General features: G+C 43.8%; 2 protein-coding genes across 4 annotated transcripts in view; both read right to left on the minus strand.

Moving 5' to 3' along the window:
• Positions 1 to 10,626, minus strand: part of LOC310635378 (uncharacterized protein) — a 37,388-nt gene extending 26,762 nt beyond the window's left edge. The window contains exons 1-2 of one of the 3 annotated variants that reach the window (XR_014491394.1): positions 9,358 to 10,626; positions 1,699 to 4,800 (exon numbers count right to left, since the gene is read on the minus strand). Coding sequence is in view for 2 of the 3 variants with exons in the window: in XM_083354248.1 (XP_083210374.1) it covers positions 2,878 to 4,206 (1,329 nt within the window). In the remaining variant the exon portion in view is untranslated. Of the gene's footprint in view, positions 1 to 739; positions 4,801 to 5,552; positions 5,632 to 9,357 lie in introns of those variants that run through there. The other 2 variants (XM_083354248.1, XM_083354249.1) reach the window with 2 other exon arrangements.
• On the minus strand, positions 10,627 to 13,867 carry LOC310635374 (uncharacterized protein). Its single transcript, XM_083354242.1, has one exon. It carries the CDS (start codon positions 13,777 to 13,779, stop codon positions 12,325 to 12,327), a length of 1,455 nt encoding a protein of 484 aa, XP_083210368.1. The 5' UTR covers positions 13,780 to 13,867; the 3' UTR covers positions 10,627 to 12,324.
• Between the last annotated feature and the right edge of the window lie 4,266 nt (positions 13,868 to 18,133).

Genomic DNA, 18,133 nt, shown 5'->3' on the forward strand with positions numbered 1-18,133 from the left:
GAAGCTGTAAAATTGAAGCTTGACCCCCTGTTTCTTCTGTCATTTTATTTTCTTTTACTTCCATATTTAGCTAACAAGCATTACTGGTACCCCATCCCTGCTAACCAATAGAAATTTTCAGCTCAAATTGCTCCCACGCCCCCAGAATTACCCATACTTCTTTTCCAAACGCAGGAGGGGCCTGGAAGAGTCATTCCCCACTTCTGGACAGTTGGCATCCTGACCAGCTTCATACCTTCAACAGCAGTTTGCTATGCATAAGAAAATCATGCCAGGTTTTCCTGGCAGAGTTCAAGAGGCATTGGTGCAGATTAAGATCTTTTCTCAGTGCAGCTGAAGAGGGCAATGAAAGGCTGGCAGCCTGGAACTTCAACTTGCCCTCTGCTTGCAGCTCTGACTTTCCCACCTGCAGAAAGGGCTGTGCAGGAGAAAGTCACCTGGGGGCTTCTCTGTATGGGTTCAGGCCGGGACACATCACAAAACCGGCATTGGTTGCAACTCTCATGGACTTTTGGAGGCCTTGGGATAGACGAGGTACAACCATTACGTCCCTCCTAGACCTCACATCAGGTTTCAATACTCTTATCATCAGCCATGATATCCTTATGAACAGACTTTGGGGCTGCAAATGGGAGGCACTGTATTACGGTCGTTTTACTTCTGTCTCCACGGCTGGTGTAGGATTCGTTGTGTACGGTACTTGAAATAAACAATCACGAGCCAAAAGTTCCAAAACCATGGTAATTTATTTCTACTCCTTTGCAAGCGGGCTGCTCCTTGTGCATGCAAGCACACAGTGGACACACCCCAAATCCTCAGTATTTGTTCTTTACATTCCCCCCATTGCCATTACAAATTTACCTCCCACCTCTTCTTCATTGGCTTAGTCATCATGCTGTAATCGTGTCATCACAACCTATCCAGAGCTTCTAAAGTGAATATATTATCTCCACCTCCGATTACTTCTCCCATTCCCCTAATTCTATCACCCCTGGCCCTTATTTACGAAATACCTATTATGGCTGTTAGTTCTTAGGGGTTTTCTCTAAAGTTGCTATCATATCAGTAAATTGTGGTTAGGACCGGTTTTCAGCGTAGCAAGAGACCTTCCTAGATACAATTCTCAGACTTCAAGCTAGGTTCATAGGATTATGTACAGTTTATTTGCTTCACAGGCTACCATGCCTTCTCATAGTTCTGTAAATCAATTAAGCTCTTTTCCCCCACACTGGTTCCACTCAGTGTGTAGTTGGGCCTCTTGCTATTCGGGAGGCCGCGGGAGAAAGGTCTTACACTGCTGCTAATATCTACATGAAACCACTAGGGGAGGCCATCCTTCCTATGATACCCCATTATTTACAGATAGTCCTGGATTTATAACATTTCACTTAGTGACCATTTGAAGTTACAGCAGTGCTAAAAAAAGTCACTTATGACCATTTTTCACACAACCATTGCAGCATCCCCCTTGTCAGGTGATCAAAATTATGAGGCTTGGCAATTGACTCATATTTGTGAATTTCAGTGTCCTGAGTCATGTGATTTTCTTTGTCGACTGAGCTGGTGCACAACTTGGGGATCCTCCTGGACTCATGGCTCCTGCTTGAGAAGATCCTAGGTGGGGGAGGGGCTTTGCAGAGGTGTATCTGGTGCACTGTGTCGTTTCCTAGACACAGGGCTCAGTCATGCCTTGGTCACCTTGTTTGGATCACTGCCCTGGACCACCCAGAAACTTCTAACTGGTCGAGAATGCCCCAACGCACAAAGTAATGAGGGCCTCTAGGTTGCCCACATCACATCTTTGTGGTGGGAGTTGCCCCAGGTTTGTTTCTTTACAGGTGCAATTGAAGATGCTGGTCATCACATTTAAAGCTATTTCTTTATGGTAGCAATTGCACTTGGAATTCATGGTGAGTGGGCCCACTGTGCTTTATCACACTCTCGGCTTACAGTGTCAGCATATTCTCCCCAACAATCTGCGTTCTCATTTTACCGACCTCAGAAAGATGGAAGGCTGAGTTAACTTCGAGCCCGCTCAGGATTGAATTCCAGGCTGTGGGCACTCAGCCAGCAATACTGCATTCTGAGTACTGAGCAGACAGGACACCTGTCATTTATGTTCCACTTTTATTATTTCTGCATCTAACTGTTCAACCAGGTCAGATAGGGAAGGCACGCATCTTGCCCATTCCCTTAACTTTTGCTGTCTGACAGGAGCTAAGAAGTGAACCTTTTCCGCTGCAGACCCTGTCCTGTGAGACACTCTTTCCCTGAAGTATCTCAGGCCATTATCCTCGTAGTCTTCGGTAAAGCAATGAAGATCTAATCCTGTGGTTAACTTAACTTTTTGCAAGGAGAAAGATGACCACTTTTGAACAAGAATGGCACAAGGAGGGCTATAATAGGGCCAAGCAGCCTGGTTAATTTCTAATTTGAACAAAAGCAAGAATCACCTTTTTGGGGATTCCATGTCCATCCAAATTCCATCGACCTTGCTAGAGGTGCCCTGTATTTGAGCGCAAAGGTGGAGGCTTTGAATGTTGCCATTTTGCTACATATGTGATTTATCACTTTCTGTATTATGATTTTATTACTGCTAGCCGCCCACTCACCATGAGTTGGGTTGGCATAGACATTTTCATAAAAAATAATATATGTGTAGAAATAGCTCGAGGCAGCAAACACAATACAGATGCAAGCTCGCTTTCACTGTCACAGCACAGCAGTTCCCCTTCACTCTATGGAAGGGAACGACCACACTGGAATTTCAGTTCTTCTCTCCCATGTTTGATACTAAAACATATTTCATTAAAAAGAATATGTCAACAAATTAAAAGTTTAGTTTCTCAGCTGGGCTTTCCATTAGAGAAATGAGATTCAACCTTCCTCTACAGGCATCAAATTTTGCCCGTGTAATTTCTTGTGTCTGAAAAAGGTAGTATAATATGTGAAACATTTTCCGCAATCTGGGCATTTGAATGGTTTCTCTCCTGTGTGTAACCTTACATGATTTATAAGGCTGGACCTACTACTGAGATCTTTCCCACAATCCGGACACTCATATGGCTTCTCTCCTGTGTGAGTTCTCTGATGTATCACCAGCTGAGCATTTCTTCTGAAATTTTTCCCACAATCTACACACTTATGTGTTTTCTCTTCTGTGTGAATCCTCTGGTGTATCACCAGGTAGGAATTCTGACTGAAACATTTCCCACAATCAGGACATTTATATGATTTTTCTTCTATGTGAGTAGATTGATGTTTCACCATGTCAGATTTCCGAGAGAAATCTTTTCCACAATCTGGGCACTCATATGGTTTCTCTCCTGTGTGAGTCCTCTGATGTCTAAACAGGTAGGAATAACAAGTGAAACCTTTTCCACACTCTGGGCACTCATACGGTTTCTCTCCTGTGTGAATCCTCTGGTGTATCACCAGGTAGTAACTCTCACGGAAACTTTTCCCACAATGTGGACACTTATATGGTTTCTCTCCTGTGTGAGTCCTCTGATGTCTAATCAGGTTGGCATTCCGAATGAAACTTTTCCCACAATCTGGACACTTATATGGTTTCTCTCCTGTGTGAGTCCTCTGATGTTTAACCAGGTTGGAATTTTGAATGAAATTTTTCCCACAATCAGGACATTCATATGGGTTTTCTCCTGTGTGTATCCTCTGGTGTCCCACCAGGTAAGAATTCTGACTGAAACTTTTCCCACAATCCAGACACTTGAATGGTTTTTCTCCTGTGTGAGTTCTCTCATGTATCACCAGGTTGGAATTCTGACTGAATCTTTTTCCACAATGCAGACACTCAAACGGTTTCTCTCCTGTGTGAGTTCTCTGGTGTCTTTCCAGTTTTGAATTCCCAGTGAAACTTTTCCCACAATCCAGACACTCATATGGTTTCTCTCCTGTGTGAGTCCTCTGGTGTATCACCAGGTTGGAAGCATGACTGAAACTTTTCCCACAGTACAGACATTCATATGGTTTCTCTCCTGTGTGAATCCTCTGGTGTCTCAGCAGCTTGTAATTATGACTGAAACCTTTCGCACACTCCAGACATTCATATGATTTCTCTCCTGTGTGAGTCTTCTGGTGCTTAACCAGGCTGGAATTCTGACTGAAACCTTTCCCACAAAAAGGACATTTAAAGAGTTTCTCCCCAGTGTGAGTCCTATTGTGGCTCACCCGATTGGTGTGCATGCTAAATCTTTTGTCACACTGGGAACACTGTTAGAGCTGCTCCCCCTGCATTGGTCATTCCATGAATAATGGGATTGCTGTTCTGAGTAAAGCTTTTGCCACAGTCCAGACATTTGTATGGGTTTTCAAGGAGCGGATGGACATATGCAAAATTTAGATGTGATCTGCAATTTGTGTTTTTCCCAAAATTGGCAGTCGGTGGGATTTTTCCAACACTGATATTCCTGGATTCACAAGAAGACCAAAAATATTTCTGATCCCTTGTCTGGTGGTGCTTTGATCCAAGACACTTTCCTTCCTCAAATGCTTTCATTAATGCCTTGAACTTTTTTTTTCTTGAATTCCACATAATCTATTTTTTCTACCTGAAAACCCTGTTCCTGTTATTCTCTCCAATGTCTCCCTCCATCTGCTATGGAAAGAGAAAAGTTTTAACACTTTCTGCAGGAAATGGAAAAGAGTTTGACTGATGGTTTGTTTTGTATTTTAATGCTGCTTCTCATTCTCTGTTGTCCGGAGTGCTCTTCTTGGCATCCTGTGTATAAGACTCATATTAATGGATTATTTTCATTATTGTTTAAAAAATGACTGAACCTGTGAAAACAGCAAAAAAAAAATCCATATATTACTATGAAAAAGCAAACGTATCGAAATGCTAATTTAACTTCTAAGATTCATTATGATTCATCAGGCACAAAGGAGACTAGCAAAATCAAAGTTCAAGTATCCACTCAAATTTCAAATCATGGAATTCTCTTCTTGGCTTGGGTAAATCACAAATTATTATCATTATTATCATTGTAAATAATTGTTACAAAAAATACGGTATCTGAAAATACTGAGGTCTACAAAGATGCGTGTATATGCACAGATAAATACACAACTATAAATTTATATATGTGGAAAATCTATCTGTATTTGGGAGCTTCAAAATGTTTCAGAAGAAATTTTGCTTGATCCAATTTTAGAAAGGTGGGGACACTAACAGATGAAACGGTGCCCAGAGCCTATGCGAGATTTAAAGCACCCGTTTTACCCCCGAAAGTCGTCACTTGCCAGGAAAACATGTTAATAATATCAAAGGGAGTGAAAACCGAGAGAGGGAGGCTGTTAAAAACATGATTTTTTTTTAAATGTCCCAATTTTTCCATCTCCCAGCAGAAAATCACAGGCAGCAGTTTTAAATCAGGCAGCAGAAGGATCATAACATTTGGGGAGAGAGAAAGAATATGCAGCTGCAGCAGCCGACATCTTTCAGCCTCGTCCCTTCTCTGCTTCCACGCCGCAGAGGAAACCAAACAGCCCCACTTGCTCCCAGCTTCTCCTCCGACCTGCCCTCCACTCACCTCCCAGGAGCCGCTTCGACCATCAAGAGAGCGGAAGAAGATCCACCGACTCCATCCTCCTCCCATAAGTGAACCGGAAGAGGAGGTTCCACTGCCCTTTCCCCAAAACCCTCTCTAGCAATCCAATCCTCTATTGTTTCAATTTGTTCCGCCTCAACTTCTCTCCCTCCCGTATGATATCGGCACTAGCGATGCGGCTGCTGTGTACAGAACTGTATTCTCTGCTCTCTAGGTACGAGCGCTGCTTCTCTTCGAGCGCCATCTAGCGACGTAAGGTTGAAAACCACGCTCGTCCTATCTCTTCCCTAAAGCGTTTTGCAAGGTCTTTTCATTGATTCCGTGGTTCTTTAGGGCAGGGCTTTTCAACCTTTTCACCCATTGTACCACTTTTAGGATATGGCAACATCTGAGTACCCAGCAAGGTGTCAAAAACTTGACCAAAAAAATGAGGGGAAAAAAAAGAAATTACATGTAGTCCTCAACTTACAAGAATTCGCTTAGTGACTATTCGAAGTTACAGTGGCAATGAAAAAAGTGACTTATGACCATTTTTCACACTTATAACTGTTGCAGCATCCACAGGGTCATGTGATCACTTTTTGCAACTTTTTGACAAGCGAAGTCAATGGCTGGGGGCTGGCCAGCTCATCACTCAGGTTGTGGGGTCCCTGTGTGTGTGTGTGTCTGTGTGTGTGTGTGTGTGTGAAATCCGTGGGTCTCTGGTGGAGGGGAGGTGGGACTGGAATGGATGCCTTCCTTCCCTCCCTCTCTCCCATTGTCCCTTCTTTCCTTGTAGTGGGGTGCCCCTGGGCTCTTTTCTGGGCCCAGGGCTCTTCCAACATCTTCATCAACAATTTAGATTGGGGGAAAGATGTGGAACTCATCAAATTTACCGCAAAATTGCTTTGGGTTGCCCCATCTGTAAAGTTGAGCTAGACCTGATTCCGCTGGATGCCGCTGCAAGCCGTTGTTTTGGCAAGAAAACAATGGAAGCCTGTTGGACTTTCTTTTTTTTTTTTTTTGCCTATCGGCATGGAAAGTGCTCATCTTGTTTGCGCTGGGCTTCCAAACAGCGGCCGTACCATTTGCTGAAAAAGGGGTGGGGTTCCGGCACCTTTTTTCAACGGAGTTTGTGGAACTGAGTTCCGGCACCTTTTTTCTTACATAAAAAGCACTGCCTGTGTATATCTTTTTTTTAAACTCTTTCTATCCCAACATAGCCTTCTTCCATTCTTGTAACATGCTGTATCTCCATAGCATTCGCAAAATTATCTCCATAACATTCCCTCTTTTGTGAACGCCACATTATCTTAAACGTACCCCTCTTTCCTCAACTCTCCTCCCTCCCTTCTTTTCATCTGTCACCAAATTTCCTTTCTGCACCTCTGTTCTTTTCATCCTATTTCACCCCTCATCAGTTCCCTTTTCATACCTGTATTTGTACACAAATAGCAACAGGTTGTCAACCATTTATGCAGGCTCAGACCTTATTGTCACAAAGTGTGTGCATGCATAGGCATGCACACATATGCTTTATTTTTATCTTGCATGGAAACATTTGTTGTTCCATCGGAGATTCAGCAAGATACATAGCACCATTTACAAGGATTGATGGGTAACTGCCCTTACTGCACATATTTTTTCAACTTATTATAAAAACCATGTATTGTCAACAATAACAACAAAAGAAAATGCCTGCATGTTTTATGTGTGCTTTTGCATTCATCAGACACTGCTGTAGCTTTTGTAATTTTCACCTACTTCTTCCCATTCTCTAAAGGCAATAACATTTTTGACAACATGTATACATACCATGTCACTGGAATATGAAGCACAGTACAATGCATTGTACACTTTATTTGGATTCAGTTTCACCTCAGGCCAAAAGAATAAATATCACACATGGCACACAACCTTCCTCCCTTCCTAGACTAACTGAACCCTAGTCAAGACACTCTGATACGTGCACGCGCATGCATGCACACACACACACACACAGAGAGAGAAAGAGATGTACACAACAGCTTGGTGTCTGCAAATTTGATGAGTTCCACATTTGATCTTTCCCCCCATCTAAATCATTGATGAAGATGTTGGAAGAGCACTGGGCCCAGAAAAGAACCCTGGGGCACCCCACTGCAAGGAAAGAAGGAAGGAAGGGACAATGGGAGAGAGGGAGGGAAGGAAGGCACCCACTCCAGTCCCACCTACCCTCCACCAGAGACCCACGGATTTCCCCCATAACACGGAGACCCCACAACCGGAGTGATCACATGACCCTGTGGATGCTGCAACAGTTATAAGTGTGAAAAATGGTCATAAGTCACTTTTTTCATTGCCACTGTAACTTCGAATAGTCACTAAGCGAATTCTTGTAAGTCGAGGACTACACGTCGGCCAGGCGGACGTCAGGTTACAGCATCACTTTCCGCCTTCGTTCACACACCCTCACAGAGATCCCCTGGCTTTCCGCCCACCCCGACTTCGGGTGTGAGGGTGCGGTTGTTGCAGCCCAGCCCTTAGCATCAGCTGCCCTTTGATCAGGAGGGGAAGCCACAAAGAAGCGCCCTGCCGGGAGCATTAAATCAACCCAACGTCAGGTGGAGACAGGGCCATGCGCCTTGCTGCATCACCTCCCTTTGAATTGCCCCACAGACACCGCTTCCCCGGATCCCCTTCCCGGGTCCTCCCAGCTCCGGAGTTTCTACCCCTTCCAGTTTCACTCTCTCCAGTGACTTTGCTACTCCTCCACCACCCAGCCGATCCTGGGCTCCTGCCCGGCTCACTTGCTTTCAGAAAATAGGCTGGTTGCTAAGTGAGCCGGGCAGGAGCCCGGGATCAGCTGAGCCGTGCTCAGAAACACACTTAATACAGATGCAAGTTCACTTTCGCTGTCCCAGCACAGCAGTTCCCCTTGACTCTATGGAAGAGAACGACCACACTGGGCCAAAGGAGTTTCAGATCTTCTCCCTCATGTTTGATACTAAAACACATTTGACTAAAAAGAATATGTCAAGAAATTAAATGATTAGTTTCTCAGCTGAGCTTCCAATTAGAGAAATGAAATTCAACCTTCCTCTACACACATCAAATTTTGCCTGTGTAATTTCTTGCATCTGAAAAAGGTAGTATAATATGTGAAACATTTCCCACAATCTGGGCATTTGAATGGTTTCTCTCCTGTGTGTAACCTTACATGATTTATAAGGCTAGACCTACTACTAAAACATTTCCCACAATCCGAACACTCATACGTCTTCTCTCCTGTGTGAGTCCTCTGGTGAATCACCAGCTTAGGATTGCATCTGAAATTTTCCCCACAATCTACACACTTATATGTTCTCTTTTCCGTGTGCATCCAAAACCATGAAGCTGTTTCCCAGGCAGCTTGAGAAAAACAATTGGAGGGTGCTAGTTTGTAGAAAGCTGAGCTAAAGAGTCCTGCGCTTTAGTAACTGGCTCTCAATTCCTCTCCCAGCCCTTGAAAGAGACCACCCACTTGCCCATAATTCTCACCCACTGGCCTGCTGGCTAGACTCCTACCTCTTCCCGCATCAAAATCACATGAAGTCCTCACTTAACAACCCACAGGAACCTGGAATTGCAATGGGAACTGGGACTGCCAGGATTGCCCTTAACTAAGCAATGTGGCGTCACTTTTTATAACCTCACTGTATAGCAACGGAAATTCTGGCCTCAATTGCTGTCACAACCCGAGGACTACCTATTTCTTTTCCAAGCTCAGGAGAGGGCTGGACGCCATTTCCCCCCTTCTGGACAGTTGGCATCCTGGCCAGCTTCGTACCTTCAACAACAGTTTGCTGTGCATCAGAAAATCATGACAGGTTTTCCTGGCAGAGGAGTTCAAGGCATTGGTGCAGATTAAGATCTTTTTCTAAGTGCAGCTGAAGAATCCGGAAGATGAAGAATAATTTTGCCGTTCAATGACCCAGAGCATACTTTGATGTCAACAAAACAACGGCCTCACCCGAGGAAGATGAAAGTTTAGGAATGGCCTAGCTAGAGTCCAGGCTTGAATCCAACTGAAAATTATGTGAGGTGACCCTCACAACCTGACAGATTTGGTACGATTTGCAAGGAAGAGTGGACAAAGATTCCCAAGACAAGATGTGCCAGGCTGATAGGCTCCTACCTCAAACGCCTCCATGTTGTGATAAAATCAAAAAGTGCTCCAAGAAAGAATTAGTTTTAAGGGTGCACATCTTTATGAAACTATGTTATTGAAAGTTTATTGTTGTTACTTTTCCTCATAAAACATTTGTTTTTCAATTGAATTGTACAGCTTTTAAGTTATATTAAAAGTGGAAAGATTCTGAGGTGATTTGTCTTGGTCTGATTTACTTACATCTCAAAAACCTGGCATTTTACAAGGAGTAGGTAGGCACTCTCTATGCCCCGTATATCCTGTGGGTTCTGGGGATAAGTTGATATATTGTAGATGCAGATATATATGCACTGTGAGAAACATACATACCCACAAATGTGTATATACGTAGAAATTCCATGTGTATTTTAGCCTTAAAAATATTGCAAAACCGTTACTGTCAAACCTTCTGAGCTAATTGTAGAGATGTGGGGGCTTTAACTGATGCAATGATGCCTAAAGCCTTTGCAAGATCTGAAGCACCAATTTTGCCCATGGAAACCCTCAGCTCCCAATAAGGGCAGAAGATACTGCCCAAAACCCCTCTGGTGACATCCCCATTCAAGTAGTCATTTACTGACCACAATTGGGACTGGTTTCTCACTAAGCAGCCCTGAATCATTAAGCATGATGTCACATGACAGTGCCAACTTACATCTGCTCCTCTGCCATTTGCCATATACAAATGGGATCATAAAAGGGCACCGGTTGGCAGCACCTGAATTGGTGCAACTCCTTTTCCTGCACCTTCAGATCCACAGGAAGTGTTGAAGAAGTGTCACGATGGCCACAGATTTGTGGACCAGATGTACTTCTGGTTTTACAATGCCATAGAAACTTTGACGGCTTGGGGAACCAAAGGTAAGCGAGGACTGCATATACAATTGAATATCACCAAAGATCCTGAACAGCTATGGCTTAAGCACAGTTGAACCTAATTAATACCCTGATGGGGCTCCAATAGGAAATAATGTGCTTGTTAGCTAAACATAGAGGTAAAAGAAAGTAAAATCCCTGAAGAGACCAGTGGCAGATCAGTCCCATATTGTTGCCAAGAAAGCAACATATCCATAAAACCTCAAGGAATCAATCTTAGCTTGAAGGAGACATCCAACCAGCAGAAAATTGCAGGCACCAGTTTTAAAGCCTACAGAACAGGTGGAATAAAATCTCGGGTAGGAATATTTTTCAGCTGAGCAGATTCTCTGCTTCCACAAACAGCTTTATTTACTCCTGGCTTTTTCTCCGACCTGACCTCAATTCACCTTCCATCTGCTGCTTGAACCCTGGGAAGGGCACGGCTGCCACCCACCACAGCTCCATCCTCCTATGGGTGAGCTCTCTGCCTTTCTCCTTTACTCAACACCCTTTCCAGTAATACTCTCTGGTTTTAACTTTTTCACCTCAGCTGCTCTGCCTCCTGTTGGGTGTCCTAACTAATCAACCACCGATGCCAATATTATCATGTTTCCCTGAGAGTAAGCCCTCCCCTGAAACTAAGCCAAAGCTGATATTTTTGGGGGGTGGAGTGCCTAATATAAGCCCTCCCCCCGAAAGCCCTACTTAAGAATCTGTGTGGATGGCCAGCTGGTGGGGGAAGGGGAAACTGACCGACATGCCCTGCTAGCCAACGGTATACCAATTCCTGACCACCATCCAGCTTGTTCCACAGCATTACGGTAGCGGCATTGGGCGTGGGGCATGAGGCAGCAAACAGCTGTTTGCTGCCAGCCACGGCCTTTTGCAGCCTCATGCGTCGCGCCCAGTGCCGCTGCCATGAGGCTTGGCGGATCCCCATCTGACCCACGTGCCAGTATACCATTGCCTGGCTTCCATGGCACTGATGAGTGCAATGCTGCTCAGCCAAAAGTGGCTGTGGAAAAAGTGGAGCAGATTCCCCCCTCACCTGCCCAACCTCTTACCTTTCATTTCTGAGCTAAACTGCTGGCGCTTTCGGCCACCTGGCCCTCTTTGCAGCTCTGCCCACAGAGCCAGCAAAGCGGCAGGTGGAGCGCCAGAGGTTCGGGGAGGGAGGGTGCTGAAGCGAGTAGGCGTCCTGCCATCAGTGCCCATAACGGCTGTCCCTTCCCCATGGAGCTGCAGAGCTTGTCATACCACCACCCAGATGCCCCTGCTTCCCCCAGAAATTGCATGTCTTTGCTTACCTGACTTCCAGCCCGGACCCATTTCTCCTTCACACTCCTCCACTGCCACAAAAGAAGTTGTGGGGGGAGAAGGTCAATCAATCAATTCCAACTTCAGATCTTGCCAAGTTGGAATTGATTGACCTTTCCTCCCCGCTCCCCACAAACTTTTGTTTCCCTGCATGCGGTAGCAGATAGCATACAAGGTCCCTTCCAACTCTGTTCTTCTGTTCTGTTGTGTTCTGTTCTATTCTATCACATTTTTCATACTAAGACATATTCCACTAAAAATAATAATTGAAGAAATTAAATGATTGGTTTCTCAGCTAGGCTTTCAATATGAGATGAGAAATGAAATACAAGATTCCTCCACACACTTCAAATTTTCACTTTTGTGGAATTTCCTGTGTGTGATAAGGGAGGAATTTTGTGCAAAAAAACTGCAATCTGGATGTTTGAATGGTTACTCCCCTATGTGTAACCTAACATGATTTATAAGGCTAGACCTACTACTGAAATCTTTCCCACAATCCGGACACTCATACGGTTTCTCTCCTGTATGAGTCCTCCAGTGTATCACCAGATTGGAATTCCGAATGAAACTTTTCCCACATTCGACACACTCATATGGTTTTTCTCCTGTATGAGTCCTCCGGTGTATCACCAAGTCAGAATTTTGAATGAAACTTTTCTCACACTTCAGACACTCATATGGGTTTTCTCCTGTGTGAGTTCTTTGGTGTCTCACCAGCTTGGAATATTGAATGAAACTTTTCCCACAATCTGGACACTCATATGGTTTCTCTCCTGTGTGAGTCCTCTGATGTTCCACCAGGTAGGAATTGCAACTGAAACCTTTCCCACAATCTTGGCATTCATATGGTTTCTCTCCTGTGTGAGTCCTCTGATGTATCACCAGATAGTAACTCTGACGGAAACTTTTCCCACATTCTGGACACTTATATGGTTTCTCTCCTGTGTGAGTCCTCTGATGTTTAACTAAGTCAGAATTGTGAGTGAAATCTTTCCCACAATCTGAACATTCATAGGGTTTCTCTCCCATATGAGTCCTCTGGTGTTTCACCAGGTAGGAATTCTGACTGAAACTTTTTCCACAATCTGGACACTGATATGGTTTTTCTCCAGTGTGAGTTCTCTCGTGTATTACCAGGTTGGAATTCTGACTAAAACTTTTCCCACAATATAGACATTCATATGGTTTTTCTCCTGTGTGAGTTCTCTGGTGTCTCACCAGCTTGGAATTTTGAATGAAACTTTTCCCACAATCCGGACACTTATAAGGTTTGTATCCTGTATGAATCCTCTGATGTTCCACTAGGTGAGAATTCGAACTGAACCTTTTCCCACAATCTTGGCACTCATATGGTTTTTCTACTTTGTGGGTCTTCTGGTGCTTCACCAGTTCAGATTTGCAACTGAAACTTTCTCGACATTCTGCACACTCAGACAGTTTCTCTCCCATGTGAGTCTTCTGGTGAAACACCAAGTTGGAATTCCGAATGAAGCTTTTCCCACAATCCAAACACTGATACCGTTTGTCCCCAGTGTGAGTTCTCTGGTGTACCACCAGGTGAGAATTCCGTTGGAAAATTTTCCCACAATCACATTTATATGGTTTCTCTCCTGTGTGAGTCCTCTGATGTTTCACCAGGTCAGAACTGCAACTGAAACCTTTCCCACAATCACATTTATATGGTTTCTCAATCATGTGAGCCCTCTCATGTTTTACCAGGTAGGAATTTCGACTGAAACATTTCCCACAAACATGACATTTAAATGGTTTCTCTCCTGTGTGAGTCCTTTGATGTTTCACCAGGTCAGAATTCTGACTGAAACCTTTCCCACAGTCTGAACACCGATACGGTTTCTCTCCCGTGTGAGTCCTCTGGTGTATCATCAGGTAGGAATTCTGAGTGAAACTCTTCTCACAATCTGGACACTTATATGGTTTCTCTCCCGTGTGAATCCACTGATGTTTAACCAGGTCAGATTTCCGAGAGAAACTTTTCCCACAATCAGGACACTCATATGGTTTCTCTCCTGTGTGAGTCCTCTGGTGTTCCACAAGGAGGGAATTCCAACTGAAACCTTTCCCACAATCTGAGCACTCATATGGTTTCTTTCCTGTGTGAGTGCTCTTATGTCTCAACATATCAGTGTGTATGCTAAATCTTTTGCCACATTGGGAGCACTGGTAGCGCTTCTCTCTGGTATGGGTCATTCCATGAATCATGAGTGAGCTATTCTGTTTAAACATTAAGCTGCACTCCAAATATCTGTATCGTTTTTCACTCGGTAGATCGTCTTGTGCGTAATCACTTGTGATCTGCAACCTCTATTTTCCCCACATTAGGCAGTCTGTGAGGTTTTTTTGAATTCTTGGGATTCTTGAGAAGGCCAAAAATGTTTCTGATCACTTACTTGGAGGTTGAATCAAGTCACTTGTAACTTTCTGAAAGTTACTGCCTGCCAATTTTGCCTATCCAAAGGACCTTTTCCTTCCCACCGACTTCCAGTTATTTCCACTTTTTTAAAATTGGGATATTATCCCCCTTGACTTCTCATGTAATGTTTCCTTGAGTTGCAAATAGTTTATTTTTTCCACCTCAAGACTTTGTTCTTGTTATTTTCTCCCTTATCTCTCATCTGATGAGAAAGGAGAAGTGTTTTCAAATTTTCTGGAGGAAGTGGAAAAGGTTTTGATTGATGGTTTGTTTTGGATTTTAATGGTGCTTCTCTTTCTCTGTTGTCCAGAGTGCTCTTCTTGGCATCCTCTTTATCTGTAAGATTCATATTAATGGGTTAGTTTCATTATTGTTTAACAAATCAGTGCAGGATATGTGAAAGCAGCAAAAAAGCAAGCCCATATATTACCGTGAAAACATCATAATTCTAGTTTAACCTCTACCATTAAGCACGACTCATTTGGCATATACAAGACTAGGAAAATTCAAGTTCAAATATTGATTGAATGATAAATATCTCTTTTTGGCTTGTAAAGCCATATACATAAGAGTACAGAGAAGAGCAACAAAGATGATTGGGGGACTGGAGGCTAAAACATATAGGGAACGGTTGCTGGAATTGGGTATGTGTAGTTTAACAAAGAGAAGGGTGAGGGGTGAGATGATAGCAGTGTTCCGATATCTCAGGGGCTGCCACAAAGAAGAGGGAGTCAAGCTATTCTCCAAAGCACCTGAAAGCAGGACAAGAAGCAACGGGTGGAAACTAGTCAAGGAGAGAAGCAACCTAGAACTAAGGAGAAACTTCCTGACAGTTAGAACAATTAATCGGTGGAACAACCTGCCTCCAGAGGTGGTGAATGCTCCAACACTGGAAGTTTTTAAGAAGAGACTGGCCAGCCATTTGTCTGAAATGGTATAGGGTTTCCTGCCAGAGCAGGGGTTGGACTAGATGACCTCCAAGGTCCCTTCCAACATTATTATTATTATTATATACGAACAGATATGCCACAGGAATAGACACCTAAAAATTTATGTATTTCTGTGTGCATATACATGCGTCTATGAAATAGAATAGAGCTGAAAAGGATCTTGTGGGACTTCTAGCCCAAACCCCTGCTCAAGCAGGAGAACCTATACCAGGGGTGTAAAACTGCCGACCACAGGCCAGTTGCATCATACAGAGGCTGCGTCCACCCCAGCTCTGGCAATGGAAAAAAAGTCACAATATGTTGCGACACGTCATGTGACATGGTGAGTTTGACACCTGTGTCCTGTACCATTTCAGACAAGTGGCTGTCCGGTCTCTTCTTAGAAACTTCCAGTGTTTAAGTATTCACATTGATAAGATAGAAAAATGTGGGTTAGACAGCATCACCACCAGATGGATTCGTAGCTGGCTGACCGGCCGTACTCAGCATGTGGTCCTCAATGGAACCGCATCTACATGGAGGGAAGTGTGTAGTGACTTTGTTCTGGGCCCAGTGCTCTTCAACATCTTCATCAATGATTTGGACAAGGGGATAGATGGGGAACTCATCAAATATGCAGACAACACCAAGCTGGCAGGAATAGCCAATACTCCAGAAGACAGGCTTAAGATACAGGAGGATCTGGACAGATTTGAACACTGGGCGCTATCTAACAAAATGAAATTCAATTCAGTTCTACACTTAGGCAAGAAAAATCAAATGTACAGGCTTAGTTAGTATATATGGTACTTTGCTTAATAGTAGCAACCGTGAGAGGGATCTCGGAGTCCTAGTGGACAATCACTTAGATATGAGCCAGGAGTCTGCAGCAGCTACCAAAAAAGCCAACAGAGTGTTAGGCTGCATTAACAGAGGGATAGAATCAAGGTAATGTGAAGTATTAATACCACTTTACAACGCCTTGGTAAGGCCACACTTCGAACACTGCATCCAGTTTTGGTCATCACGATGTAAAAAAGATGTTGAGACTCTAGAAAGAGTAAGAGAAGAGCAACTAAGATGATTAGAGGTCTGGAGGCTAAAACATATAAGGAATGGTTGATGGAATTGGGTATGTTTAATGAAGAGAAGGACAAGGGGGGACATGATAACTGTGTTCCAATATCTCAGGGGCTGCCACAAAGAAGAGGGAGTCAAGCTATTCTCCAAAGCGCCAGAAGGCAGGACATGAAGGAACAGATGGAAACTAACCAAGGAAATAAGCAACCTAGAACTAAGGAGAAACTTCCTGACAGTTAGAACAATTAACCAGTGGAACAAATGCCTGCAGAAGCTGTGAATGCTCCAACACTGGAAGTCTTTAATAAGAGATTGGACAGCCATTTGTCTGAAATGGTATAGGGTTTCCTGCCTGAGCAGGGGGTTGAACTAGATGACCTCCAAGGTCCCAACTTTTTATATTATTGTTATTATTATTATTAAAAACTTTTATTCATAAAAACATGAAACTCAATCAACTGAACACTCAAATTGACTGGCACTAATGGTTGACAAGGGTTGCTGCCAGCATCCCAGGTATCAACCCGGTATCTCCTTAAAATGTAAGATGTTCTGAGTAGCACAGTTCTTTGTAGCTTTGCTGGAGTTATTGCAGGAAGCTGCAATTTCTTGATGTATTTTGCAAAGTTTTTGGACATAGTTCCTAGTGTCCCGATGACAATGGGTATCGCTGTTACATGTTTCATCCATAATCGTGTAGTTTCGATGGCCGGGTCACGGTATTTCGTAATTTTTTCCAGTTCTTTTTCTTCGACTCTGGCATCTCCTGGTACAGCGATATCAATCAACTGTATGCTTCGGTTCTCTATGTACGATATCTGGCGTGTTGTATTCCAAATAATTATATTATTATTATTATTATTATTACTATTACTATTACTAAGGTAAAGGTAAAGGTTCCCCCGCACATGTGTGCTAGTCGTTTCTGACTGTAGGGGCCGGTGCTCATCTCCGTTTCAAAGCCGAAGAGCCAGCGCTTGTCCGAGGACATCTCCGTGGTCATGTGGCCGGCATGACTAGACGCCAAAAGTGCACGGAACGCTGTTACCTTCCCACCATAGTGGTCCCTATTTTTCTACTTGCATTTTTACGTGCTTTCGAACTGCTAGGTTGGCAGAAGCTGGGACAAGTGACAGGCACTCACTCTGCTACGCGGCACTCGGGATTTGACCCACCAAACTCCCGACCTTCTGATCGACAAGCTCAGCGTCCTAACCCAGTGAGCCACCGCGTCCCTCATTTACTATTACTACTACTACTATTATTACTATTACTATTATTACATCTTCTGGAGACAAATCGTTCCACCGGTTAATTGTTCGCACTGTTAGGAAATTTCTCCTTGGTTCCAGGTTGCTTCTCTCCTTGATTAGTTTCCACCAATTGTTTCTTGCCCTGCTTTCTGGTGCTTTAGAAAATAAAGTGATCCCCTCCTCTTTGTGGCAGCCCCTCAAATGCTGGAACACTGCTATCATGTCCCCCACTAATCATCCTCTTCTCCAGACTAGCCATACCCAAACCCTGCAACCTTTCTTCATATGTTTTAGCCTCCAGGCCTTTACACATTAGTCTTTCCCATTGCCCAGGAGAAAATTACAGGGAGAAGTTTTAAATCATGCAACCTAAGCTTGAGAACACAAACAACATACAGTAGCAGCCGACACGTTTCAGCCTAGTTCAGGGGTAGGCAACCTCGGCTCTTTTATGACTCATGGAATAGCTGACTCAGGAATTCTGGGAGTTGAAGTCCATGAGTCATAAAAGAGCCGAGGTTGCCTACCCCTGGCCTAGTTGCCTC

This window comes from Vipera ursinii (assembly GCF_947247035.1).
Source record: "Vipera ursinii genome assembly, chromosome: 2".
Lineage (NCBI taxonomy): Eukaryota > Metazoa > Chordata > Lepidosauria > Squamata > Viperidae > Vipera > Vipera ursinii.

Bases quoted from the DNA above. Each gene is read 5' to 3' on its own strand.
- LOC310635374 (XM_083354242.1), bottom strand. From the start codon at position 13,779: ATGATACACCAGAGGACTCACACGGGAGAGAAACCGTATCGGTGTTCA.